Genomic DNA, 11,923 nt, shown 5'->3' with positions numbered 1-11,923 from the left:
CTGTGCGATCCCTGAAGCTCTTTAAAATCTAACACTTTCTCTCGATATTGGAAGTCTTCGGTAAGCCAGTGGCCAATAACTCCTAAAATTGGGAGGCTATTCTTGCTAGTCCACACGTCCAGAGAAAGAGCTATTGTTCTGCAGGTGTGCAATAACTCTTCTTTCAACTTGGCACGCTGTGCGGCAAAGTCATCCACTAGCCTTTGGCGAAGAACACTACGGGACATAAAAGGAAGCGTAATCCCCGGAATATCATGAAATATTTGACGAAAAGCTTCCGATTCAATAGTCGTGAAGGGCTGCCTATCAGCTACTATCCACCGCAGAATATCCTTCTCCAAAAGTTTCTGGGATGAGAGCTTCTCTCTCTGATCGATGTAGTTTATGATAGAAGACTTTGGCTTCTTTGCTGGCTCTGGCCGTTCCTGAGCCTCAATAGAGTGTCGCTTTCGAAGGTGCTCTATCATATTGCTTGTCGAGCTCTGTCTCTTTGAATCAGTTGTCTTCCAGCTACAATGTTGTCCAGTTTTCTCTTCCAATATTGAACAGCAGATCTCACGATCGATCGTCTTCCGTATGTTGCTCTTCTTGAGAATCCATGGCCGGTTAACTTCAGTTATATCAAAGTAGTCCCAGCACTGCCAGCTGTGAGATTCGGACTTTGAAGGCTCCATATCTCGAGAAGACTGAGGCTGACATGTCGGGGCAGCATCATCTGGAATCTCCTGGGAAGACTCAACTGCTGAGGCTGACTCAGAAGGAAAGATCTCGGAATCAGGAAAACTATCACCAGAGCCATGGTGTTGAGAGCTATCGAGTCGATCTTCGAGAGGGGCTTCTTCATCGGTTCCATCATTGAGAACGAAGTAGTCAATGCGTTTACCTCGCGTTACCATAGTATCCATTTGGTCCATGTCCGGTCTGATGGAAGCCCAGGTTAAACTTGGCTAGAATACGTCCAATAGTGCTAAGATGGAATATAAAGATGAGTATCTTGTGATGTATTATTCGATGGGAGAGCGGACGCATGTCGATTTATACCCGTCTCCTCCGGCTGCTTCTATCAACATGTACATATTCCAAAGTCCTACCAGGGGGACTACAGCCAATCTGGGGCAGCTGATATTAATCAGCAAGTCAGCAACTACAACCCTGACCAACGACCACAATATTCAACAAGCCGGGCGCTACCGCGGCCTCCGAGTGCGATTCCAAGCCAGATATAGTCAATATTAACTTTCCGTAATTCCTTAGACGAGAATAGAGCGTCGTGATTGAATTGAGGGTTTGTACGGGAGCGCGGGATCTACCGAACGTCCACGAGTTTGGTGATACACGCGGATTTGCGGAGATCAATAAGAGTGGAGAGCGTGCGTGTGCCGTGGCCAATGGTGAAGATCGGAGCATGAGAAGACGTCAAAGTTTGTGGTCGTGGAGAGGTAGTCGACCTTTTTTGCGTGGGGGTAACTAGTTTGTTACAGTTCTCTGTTGCCTGAATAGTATTGAGACTGCTGGGAACAGCAGGCATGCGTTCTCTCGTCTGCTGCATACTGGAAATCGCATGTAGATGAGCATTTGCGTTTAAAGCCAGGGTTTCTACCTTTAAAGATGGATAGGTTCAGTATCGGCTCGGAATTTGATATTTGTTGAGAATCTTGCTAACCATGTTTATGAGAATTGATTGCATACCGCATGGACCTCGAGATGAGAGCCAATTTAGTACCAAATGGGAATGATAGGAGGCTAGATGCCGGGTAAATTCTCATACGTCATTTGCGATTGCTATGTACCAACTGGCACGTGTCTCCCTGTCCACCAACTCGGCCGTTTCCGACTCGATTTCCTTATGGTCATCAGAAATATATCGCCTCTATCGCCTTTAACAACGAACCGACCCGATAAAAATTAGAGAAGTAAAATCAATACTTGTACCCTCATATCTAGTTACGCTCAAGCGAAGATAACAGGCAGCGTCCTCATCGTCGTCGCAACCAGAGGCTTAGGAGCTTCTCTCACGAAACTATATGCATCCAAACAATCTACCACCGTATTCGCAACGACACGTCCAACGCTCCTCCCACTAAAGTTAAAATATTAAGAAACGGACGGATTCAGTCGTGAAAACAACTCAGACTCCATTCTCTCTGCCGCTCGTGGTCCCCCAAGTATCTCCCCCACCATGTCGGATCCATCAGGAAAATCAAACTCAAAAACCGGTTCGCCATTCCCCTTCATATTCGCCAGAACGGTCTGGCGGAAATGCCAACGCAAAAATTCATCTATGACACCTTTCTCGTCCATTGGGTCCCTGCAGACAGGGTCAAGCGTCCCTCCATCCACTCCAAACATGTCCATTCTGAAGCATGTTATTTTGTAATTATCGTCTGCATCGATAGCAAAATTAAAAGAGTCGAATTGCTGATGGATAGTAGAGAGCATAAGAATCCCATTCTGACACGAGTTTATTCCTGTCTCAGTTTCATCAGACCTATTTGTGACAAACCGAGGATAATCCAAACTTCTGAACAAATCTTCATGCGACAGCGGAAAAATATGAGCCGCCTCGAAGCTTGTCCATTCATTTAGGTAAGCACTATGATTAACAAATCCTGTTATCACGCATTTTCGATCCCTTTGTCGTACTTGATCTCGAAAACGTTGCCCTCTTCCACTAACTGTACGTGACGAACGTGAAGCTACTCTTGCGATGCATCGCTCATCAGTGACCGATATCGTACCTAATGCTACATTAGTCGATTATATCACATGCCTCAAAACAAAGTGAGATTATCTCCTGGAGAGTTGCATACTATATCATAATGACCCTCTTCAAGAAGCAGATCAGTAGGCGTTAGAGGCAACCCTTTTCCTCTAAGGTACACACAATATGGACAGTCCGCACGGATGAGGATCTCCAGCATACGCAGAAATTTTTTTCTTGTCACTGAAGGATTTAAATATAACCCTCCAAGAGGCTCATTTGGCCGCGACTGATCCTAGAAATGGACGCTTCGATTGCGAAATCTGCCCGTTGACATATTTGAAGGTAATCGCTTTGAATACAGTTTCAAAACGGAAAAAAATTGTGAAATAGAACAGAGACTCACTGATGCTAAACCAGCCTTGTCGTAGTTAATGAAGGAAGATGAGCAGTTCTCGCGCGGGCCATTCGGGGGTGATGTTTTGTTACACTGAATTACCCGGCCATATCTGATCACAACAAATTGTGAGATTATGTGACTCCCCGGTAGCACGGGATTTAGCAGATTCACAAATTCTTGATTATTTCTCCCCAAATATGCCGACTTTTTTCCCTAACCCTCATGCCCATTTTGCACGAGTACTCTAGCGAAGTACCGAATAATAAAAGTTACCAATGAACCAACGACACAGGAGAAGTTCTTTAACGGTCCAGAGCATCGGTGAAGATGGAAACAAATGAGGAGAGTGGGAGTGACGAGGATGGTGAGGATATTATGGACGCGAAGATGCTGAATTTGCCGAGATGTGGGCAGGAATCTTGTCATGATGGCTGCACGTGACCTGGGTCAGTCACGAAAGTTACGCGTTAAAAGGAATATAAATTTCGGCGAGCCTACAAGCGCGTAACGCGACTAATAATAATTTATAAAGGTTTTACCCGCCAATTTTCTCCCTCTGATTCTCTTTCGTATCAATATTTGATATTTTGAAAGGGCCCGTACTAATAAGAGAAGTCACCCTGAGGCTACACCGCGTCCACAGTCGTGAAGAAGATACAATTACTGTCTCTTCCCCTCCCCTGCCACTGCCGTCAGCAGAAGACTCTTTCGATACTCCTCTACCCACCCCATCTGCCTTCGAATCCGGACCAGAGTCTACAGATGGGCCTATCAAAACGGGCCAGAAAACAGAGGTCCAGGGATCTTCAAGGCTAGTATGGACCTATACAATGGAGGAGGGGCTGTTTACAACTCTCCTGGATAAGGTCAGAAGTGGGAAAAGAGCCGATTCAGGGTTCAAACAAGAGGCCTGGGTAGGCGCTTTGGAGGTCGTCCGATCAATAGCTCCTTCAAATATTCAACACCTCTTATCGATCGAGAAGATAAAGAGCAAGGAGTCAAATTACAAGGCTTATTACAAAGATTGGAAGTGGTTGATTAGTCAGTCTGGCTTTGGGATTCACCCAGAAACACGTTGTGTTACGGCATCTCCAGAGGCATGGGACGAGGTATTTTAGGTATGTCTTCTCGTGGCTCTTTTGGTTATGTTTGCTAACAAATCAGCACCGAAAATCATGCAAATGGCACCGTTATAATGCCCTTGAATTCACCGAGCTTCTAGATGAGCTATACGCCCCTGCAATGGCTACTGGTAGATACGCTACTACGCTGATCAATCGACATTCAGATTCCCCCTCTATCGACCCTCTTCTTAGAGATCCCTCCTCCTCTGGAGGTAGCTCTACTCCCTCTCCTTATTCGGCCTCAGGCCCTCTTCGAAAACGCCGGCGAATTAATAACGATAAGTTAGAGAAGGAGGAGGAGAAGGAGATTCTACAAGCGCGTTCATATCAGTGAATTGAAAAGGTTATGGCACAGCTATCTCGCTCTCGCCGAAATGTTCTTCAACAAGCTATCGATCTTTTAGAGCAAGAGTACTCCAGAAAACTCTCAAGTGAACATATGGATGTAATACGATGTCGAATATCGAATATCTCTCCGATATGTCGAATATTCGATTCGACGGTCGAAGAATGCTTCGAATAATATTCGATATTGGAATTCGCAGTGGGGAGATTGGCCGATATCGTATCCGACGGCGATAGTCGGTCGAATGATATTCAATATCGTCAACAGCCCTAGCAGAAAAAGACCGTCGTCGTCGAGAGGGACTCTGCATGTACTGTGGGGACCCAACTTACTTTGCGCTAACCCACATCTATTTCATTCCCAATTGCGTTAAATCCTGGGCATCTACTTCATACCGCTTCCTTGCATTGGTTTCTGCACAGAACGCTTTGATGGTGTGGCCATGCTGTAAAGTATTCATTTCTTGGACTCCGCCACAACGATCCTGATGTGAGGATCAAGGTGTGTTCGTACTCTACGTTACGCTAGCGGGATGGCTTGCAACAATATATTTTAGAATATCAACTATGAGGACTCGGCGGGGGAGCGGCGTGTCCTTATGTGCATTCCTGCGCCCCCGTCCGAGCCTCTACAACCAATGAAAACTTTTATCATGAAAACAAAACTAGCCAATAAAGATAAACATATTACAAAGAACCAAATCCAAAACACCCGAGCATCCGAGCGGAAGAAACATAGCCTAAGATCCGAGTGCTGTTCCGGCGGAGGGCTCCGACGGTTCGGCGGTTGCCGACGCAGGCACGGGCCCGTCAATAGCCGTAGCCGGTACGATACCCTCAGGGACAGGCGTGTTCCTGGCACCTGTCATCCATCCCCGACGTGTTAAAACAACAGACCGCCAACGCTTCGCAGGGCTTCATGTTTGTTTATGGGCTGTTGAATTGTTTTTTTGCGTTTGTGCTTCGGCGTTGGCTGGGACTGTCCCTTCCTTTGGCCTTACGCTAACTATGCGTCAGCGCCTGACAGTACACTGACAGCTGCAAGTACCTATCTCCTGGTTGGAGGGATGCACGTGATACAAAAAACCCACCGATGGCGAGTCATCACGACCGCTCATGGTTTTTGAGCTTAAATGGGAAATTAAAGTAACAGATTATCATATCATACCCCTGAGAGGACGACGATGGAGGAGACTTAGAAAGATAGCTGAGAACCAATAGGAAGAGTGACGAAGAGCATTTCGATGTGAGATGGGGAACAAGTGACACTGGTGATAAGGTTGTTATTCAACAATATATCCATCATCTTCTTCAACCTCACTTAACTCGACTGTAAAAGGATCGCTCCCCTCTACAGCAAAGTAAGAATAGTAGTCCTGCTGTTCTGGGGAGTTCTGCTCCCATGGAATGAGGAGTTTCCTTAGGCCTACGTCCACCAGTTGGCGAAAGTCGTTGGCATCCATAGAAATTCGCAGGAACAGGACATGATAGTAGCTGATTGGAAACAGATCGGCGCATGAGTCGGAAATTAACATGCCGGCCTCTTGGAGCTTAATAGCCCAGAAGACGGCATCCTCTAGATCTGACGTTCGCTTCTTAATTCCCTTGGCATCTTCTGCGCGCAAATAATTATTGTCGATGCTGGTAAGTAAGTCTATTTCAATTGATCTGTAAGATAGCTTCTCACCAGCAACCTCGAAGCCGTCAACTGTTTTGAGACGGTCCAGATCAGATCGCGAATGAGGATGTCAACATCCTTTGTCACCCTCTGGTGGCCTTGAAAGTACGCGGCAGCACCACCAACAAGAATAAACATCGTAGGGACCGCATCCCGCAGGGCGTGGATACACGCCACAACCCTCTCTGAGTGGCTTGGCATCCTAATTCAAGTTGATTGGTAGAGATGAGCGAGTAACAAGGGATCCATATCGTAAAGTGGAGTTGCACTATCATAGAACGCGTTGTTTGTTTGTTGATCCAACCTGATCGGGAAAAGCTCGGCTGCCCTAAACCCGATGGGGCAACGCCTGGTCACAAAGCGGTTTTTGTAAAAGCGGCGCCACCAAGTCTTGTTCCCCAGGCCTCTTTTCCAGCTCCATTTCGGATGTTCACTTTTAATATTCAGTAAAATGGCCGATTACATTTCACATGAACCTCTTCAAGAATCGCCTGAGTGGGGCCTCTATCGTCTATCTGAATGTCTCGAGGAGCACAACATCAGACACTGTATCGCTGGCGATGCCATCATCTCAATTCTACGCTATCCATTGGTCATTTGTGACTTGTACCTCGCGATCGCTGACGAGCAACTCGAAGATGCGCTCACCGTCATTCTTCAGCAAGGATTCCAGGAAATACGCGGCCGCGATTGCTATGTGGATAAGGAAGCGACGATTGCCCCTCTAGGCTGGCCAGGATATAGACTAATGTCTTCTGAACTGCTTCCTCCTACAGTTATGCTTGTTCCCGCAAGTTTCTGGCATATGGATCTTTCAGTACCAAGTATATCAGAGAACACTTTCTTGCATCCTACTACACTGTGTCGGTTTCCAAAACGGTTGTTTTATTTGGATGGTATGTGAGTCATGATATGCACATCTCTTCTCCTTTTAACTCTTCCTTGAGTTCAATCTTGGTCGTTGTATTGGGCTAATTTTTCTCACTTATAGCTCTAGTCAATGCTATTGTCGAAGGGGCGCTGAAACCCGGCTGGAATATTCTCGTCTCTGGGTATTTTAAAATGCAGTATCACTATTTAGTCGCATGCCTTTCTCCAGATGCTCTTATGGGTCTGCCCCCGGAGGATAAGTTCTTTGTAGACTTGTATGGCAGACTCCTTCCACCGTCGACTCGGCAAAAGGTCTGTTTTAATCAACAGCAGATTAGGCAGGGTCTGATGACCGTTGAAGATGCCTGGAAGTTGATACCTAGGAAAGCTCTTGAATTCGATGCCATATGGCGCAAAATTCGGAGCCATGGCTAGTGTAGTTATTTGGCCTTGGCGCCACCAAAGCGCTTGCTGAGACTTTCGTTTTGGATGTGCATCTCGGCTTCGATACTTTAGAAAGACGACTTGTGACAAAGGCAAAATGTCTTACGCCTGAGGGCAGGCATCCGCCTCGTTAGAGTGAATATGGAGGAGGGTCGCTCCTACCACCTCAATGGACCTCCGAAGAAAAGGATGGCTATGAAGCTCATATTGGTCATGTGGTTTGTTACACTGGTATTCCTCGTGGCATACCTTAGTGCGGTTCCCGGCCAGTCTGCTGCTCTGGAAGCTCTGCCTAGTTCTTGTGTCTTAATATAAGGATTCTCCTTTGTAAGATCATATAAATGATCATCTTGTTCCGAAGAGAGCTGAGCTTGAGTGGAGTGCCAGTCCAGAGTAATGATTGTTGATGATTCGCTTTGATTCCATTTCTATTGTATATTGAATCGTGAGCTCCTCACTTTCATGCACCGTATTTAATTGCTTCATTTGAATTGTCAGGGGCTACACCCGAGTTCAGCTGGCTGCTACTCCTTCGCCTCCTCCCATAGGTCCACAATCCATATGTCACGTGATAGCAGGCCGCCCGACACGTGAAACTGTCGGAGGGCTGAGCAAAACCTCTACGCCTTGGCTGCGTGTGGTTCGCGCGACAGTCGAAAACGCAGGCTTACTGTCATGACTACTTGGGAAAATTTGCGACCAGCAAAGTAGCTTGGAGGACGGCTTTTTACTCTTAACAATGTCAGGAACCAGTCCTAACAGGATAAGAGTTATTAGTTGTCGGAGTTGAGCTTCGGCGGCGTCATCGGAGAAAAGTTATGTTTAGTTATCTTCAGTATGTTTGACCCTGTTTGATTTTTGACTCGAATATATTTTTCTACCTGTCGGGCGTGCACTTGCCATAATCTTTGAGTTATTTCATATGCGAGGTGAATAACCGTGGATTGATGCATTCAATTGTGTTCGAGTATTATGAAATGCGGGTTTTCAGACAGGGCAATATCCCGTCTAGTCGCCGTTGGGCCTTATGATTGCTTACAAACTGTCTAGAGTTACCTGTCCACTCCAGTTTCAATCGGGGTACAGCAGTGATCAGATGGTGGCACCTTGAATTTTGTGATACACAAATTAAGGTGTCATGACCAATAACAAATCAGTTTGAATGGGCCGTAGTGTCTTAACAGGTCGCGGGATGGCCCATGCAGTCAACTATTATCACTTCGTACTAAACTCTTGTAGATATCAGAGGCAATGGCGGAGGAGTAACATGAAAAGTCTTGTAATAAGGAGATTTTTTTGAGACGGGCGGTAGTAAGCAAAAAAAGGCAAATCAACTGAAGTATTATTGGTTGATTTGAAATGCCTCCATTGGCTGACTCTTCCCATAACTTAGTAACAAACAGATCCAATGTCGGATCAATCTCTCACTCTTCACAAAACGCACTAGGGCCGGCGTTTGGGGTCGCCTTCTGGATTTCGCCATCCCCGCCTTATCCGCTCTGCAAAACCACAGCTCCGAATGGCTTGAGTGTAACTTGACCAGCCACAATATCAGAACCCTCCTGGTTCGAGACCAGAACAGAGAAATCCTGATATTTCTTCGCCGGCACTTTTTGCTCCGCATCAGAGAAGTTCAAGAGCACTGAGGCCTTCTGGCCAGTCTCATGGCACTCCCGTTCGTAGCCAAGCACCATTTCTCCAGTCTCCAACTCAGGCAGTGGACTGTAAGACCCGTAGACGAAGAGATCCGTATATTGTTTTCGAAGGGCGAGCATCTGCTTCCAGTACGCCAGCACGCTCTCTGGATCATCAAGTTGGCTCGCAACATTCCACTCTCTATAGTCCTTATTTATCGTCATCCACGGCTTCGAGTGCGCAGTGGTGAAACCAGCATTAGGCGAACCGTCCCACTGCATCGGCAGCCTTCCGTGGTCCCGCGCTTTGAGCTGCAACTCTCTGATAAAAGCACCCATTTGCGACTGATCGCCTCCTCGAGCCTTTAACACATCATAGTATTTGTTTTTGCCCTCCACGTCGATGTAAGCATCCGGCCCGTAGTCTTTGCCGAGATTTTTAGTGACCAGCAATTTTTCAACTAGAGACCCCCCAATTTTTTTTATCAATATTAAACTCCCAACCGGACATCACCTAAAATTCTTAATTTGGAATTTTGTGCACAGACAGTAGAGTATACTCTGTGTATTCTCGTCGTACTTTGGTAACCGGGATAAAGAGATCCGCGACCATTATAGGGTTAGTGATACTTCACTAAATCGAGGCTCTATAGACACCTAGACTTCTCCCTACGAATATTTGGTAGTGTACCGCCATGGACACTAAATACGACCGAAGCATGGACTTTTTATCGAACGCTTCAACGATCTTGTCATCTATCCCCGCGATCACCAAACAACAAGGGCACCTGCCAGTAATCTATCAACTCTTAGCGATTAGCTTGAACCTATTCCAGAGAGCCTACTTCTCGAATGGCCTTATGTAGATAAGGTAGCAAAGAAACAATTTCTCCAGTCTGGCTGGGACTAAATGCACAATGAATCGCTCGACCCCGGTTAATGACGTCGTCTTATTATACAATCCGAGAAATATGAGGCCTCTCGAGTGACAATAGACATTCCGTGGGTTATGAACCGAGTTGACGTGTTTCCAGGTGTTGATTTCAGGTCATACGCGCTGGGGACCCATACGTAACGTGCATCAGGATAAACAAAACTTCCAGCAAGTGCTTAGCATTCCTGAGATAAGTTCGTGCTTGTTGCGTGGAGATCTCACCTGCAGTAGTAAATTGTGACCGTAAGCTGGGAGTGCTAAGCATTTTGTCCCACAGGTATTGCCTCGGTAAGTCATTCGAGCTCTCTGTCAAAAAGCTATACCCAGGTTTATTTATACTGTAAACGTCCTTTAGGTCCCTGGCAAAATGCACAGGCATCTGCAGTCCGAGACAAAGGTCACCAATTGTCTCCTCGGCGATAGTATACTGCTCATAGATGAACTGTTTGAGAGCAGTAATGGTTAGGATTGAACCATTCTGCAATCTGAGCGCTGAGAAGTCATCTGTCGCCTAAGTAACCGTAGGCACCGTATGCTTTTGACCGAACTTATTACAGGCCGCGTGGACCTGTACACAGTACGAGAAGGACGTCGACTTCCCCGGAACAAGGAATCTCTGGCACTCCTCATCAATTGCGTCCCTACTTTGTATTTAGACTAAGCAAACCTAACTTGTAAGGATCCGTACTCGTTGACAATTGATGGGTCGATGGACTTAGCTACTCTGTAAAGCATTGTGCTTCTTAGTGCATACCTTATGGCTGCTGTTAAGTGAGTGATTTGAGTATAACTTACAAAAGACCCGTTTGGCCGGAATGACAGTAAGTTAATGGCCCGGGGTACTAGGTACTGTGACACTCCACTTTCACCAGATGGTAGCAGGCGGTTCACTACTTCAAACTGTTGGCGCAAAACGGACGTGCTAAGTCTAGCAACACTGTCCACGGCAGCAGAGTCTGGGTCAGAACCAATGTTGCGTAAATCTTTCAATGCCTCAACTCTGCCGATGACATCGTGGACAGCAGCTGTCTGCTCTGCAGCAAGTTCGAGGCGACGATGGAGTGTTCCTATATCCATAACCGCGAGCCACGCAAGCCAGAGTACCTTAGCCCAGATTGTGGCATAGTTCTCCAGAGTCGCGTGCTCCTGTACTTCATAGAAATAATCCCTGTGCCGCACAATCAGCGAGGTATCCGTGGGTAGTCAGGGTCAACATACTTGGCCGATTCGCCTATCATCACTTTCCCCAACATAGGCTGGAACCCAGCCCTAGTGTCTTCTCGTGACGCCTCCAACAGCCGCAAGCAGAGGCCCTTGAGAATTTCGAAACAGTCGTCCTCTGCCTTGTGTAAATGGTTACCTAGCTCGCCCAGGTTTACAATGTCAAGTAACGTATAGCCTTGGAACTTGACTCCAAACTGATTCAGGTCTCTCTTATCTGTTATGGTGCTATTATGGTCTGGGATAGAGTGAATATCTTGTGGAATCCCAAACGTTGCAGTCTGAATCTGAGCCTCGTCAGGAGTCTCCATAGCCTCAACATATCGCAGCTGGGACACATTCTTAGATCGGCCATAGAACGCTTGAACCCTCGTTGCATGGTACTCAAGGACTTCGCCACAATGATACCTAGCATGGTGGGTTCTCAGGCCCTCCTTAGTTGTCACACACATATGATGTAACCTTTCCGCGCAAAGGTGGCACTTGAAGCCGTCCTTAATCTGAATTCTCTGAATTGCTCCTGAGCCTGGCCTAAAGGCCGGGGGGGTAAAGTATGATCGGCTATCCTCATC

The 11,923-nt window shown here is 46.6% G+C and overlaps 7 protein-coding genes across 7 annotated transcripts; 2 read left to right on the top strand and 5 right to left on the bottom strand.

Moving 5' to 3' along the window:
* Positions 1-31: 31 nt before the first annotated feature.
* Positions 32-989, bottom strand: V1508DRAFT_428898 (uncharacterized protein; the record flags this gene model as incomplete). Its single annotated transcript, XM_066941846.1, has 1 exon — positions 32-989. A coding segment is annotated over exon 1 (611 nt), but the record flags the coding sequence as incomplete, so codon positions are not given.
* Positions 990-2,094: 1,105 nt separating this feature from the next.
* Positions 2,095-3,132, bottom strand: V1508DRAFT_458653 (HNH endonuclease-domain-containing protein; the record flags this gene model as incomplete). Its single annotated transcript, XM_066942728.1, has 3 exons — positions 3,009-3,132; positions 2,825-2,975; positions 2,095-2,744 (listed from the first exon to the last, which is right to left on the bottom strand). The coding sequence occupies exons 1-3, from the start codon at positions 3,036-3,038 to the stop codon at positions 2,095-2,097; spliced, it is 831 nt and encodes a 276-aa protein (XP_066792079.1). The 5' UTR covers positions 3,039-3,132.
* Positions 3,133-4,309: 1,177 nt separating this feature from the next.
* On the top strand, positions 4,310-4,572 carry V1508DRAFT_428889 (uncharacterized protein; the record flags this gene model as incomplete). The annotated part of the gene is made up of 1 exon (XM_066941845.1): positions 4,310-4,572. A coding segment is annotated over exon 1 (164 nt), but the record flags the coding sequence as incomplete, so codon positions are not given.
* Positions 4,573-5,853: 1,281 nt separating this feature from the next.
* Positions 5,854-6,449, bottom strand: V1508DRAFT_436023 (uncharacterized protein; the record flags this gene model as incomplete). The annotated part of the gene is made up of 2 exons (XM_066942091.1): positions 5,854-6,211; positions 6,265-6,449. 2 exons carry the CDS (start codon positions 6,447-6,449, stop codon positions 5,854-5,856), a joined length of 543 nt encoding a protein of 180 aa, XP_066792077.1.
* A 250-nt stretch (positions 6,450-6,699) lies between these two features.
* V1508DRAFT_401124 (uncharacterized protein) lies at positions 6,700-7,553 on the top strand (the record flags this gene model as incomplete). Its single annotated transcript, XM_066938392.1, has 2 exons — positions 6,700-7,144; positions 7,240-7,553. 2 exons carry the CDS (start codon positions 6,700-6,702, stop codon positions 7,551-7,553), a joined length of 759 nt encoding a protein of 252 aa, XP_066792076.1.
* A 1,223-nt stretch (positions 7,554-8,776) lies between these two features.
* Positions 8,777-9,977, bottom strand: V1508DRAFT_428880 (uncharacterized protein). The gene has a single exon (XM_066941844.1). It carries the CDS (start codon positions 9,533-9,535, stop codon positions 9,053-9,055), a length of 483 nt encoding a protein of 160 aa, XP_066792075.1. The 5' UTR covers positions 9,536-9,977; the 3' UTR covers positions 8,777-9,052.
* A 664-nt stretch (positions 9,978-10,641) lies between these two features.
* V1508DRAFT_362443 (uncharacterized protein) lies at positions 10,642-11,662 on the bottom strand (the record flags this gene model as incomplete). The annotated part of the gene is made up of 3 exons (XM_066937230.1): positions 10,642-10,771; positions 10,846-11,298; positions 11,349-11,662. 3 exons carry the CDS (start codon positions 11,660-11,662, stop codon positions 10,642-10,644), a joined length of 897 nt encoding a protein of 298 aa, XP_066792074.1.
* Positions 11,663-11,923: the final 261 nt, after the last annotated feature.

The sequence above is a fragment of the Lipomyces doorenjongii genome (assembly GCF_038497915.1).
Source record: "Lipomyces doorenjongii strain NRRL Y-27504 unplaced genomic scaffold V1508scaffold_185, whole genome shotgun sequence".
NCBI classification, from domain to species: Eukaryota; Fungi; Ascomycota; class Lipomycetes; order Lipomycetales; family Lipomycetaceae; genus Lipomyces; species Lipomyces doorenjongii.
Note: the sequence above shows the minus strand (reverse complement) of the source record. Positions and strands in the feature narration are given on the sequence as shown.

Excerpts from the sequence above, each read along its gene's own strand:
- V1508DRAFT_428880 (XM_066941844.1), bottom strand. The coding sequence starts at position 9,535 with ATGGGTGCTTTTATCAGAGAGTTGCAGCTCAAAGCGCGGGACCACGGA.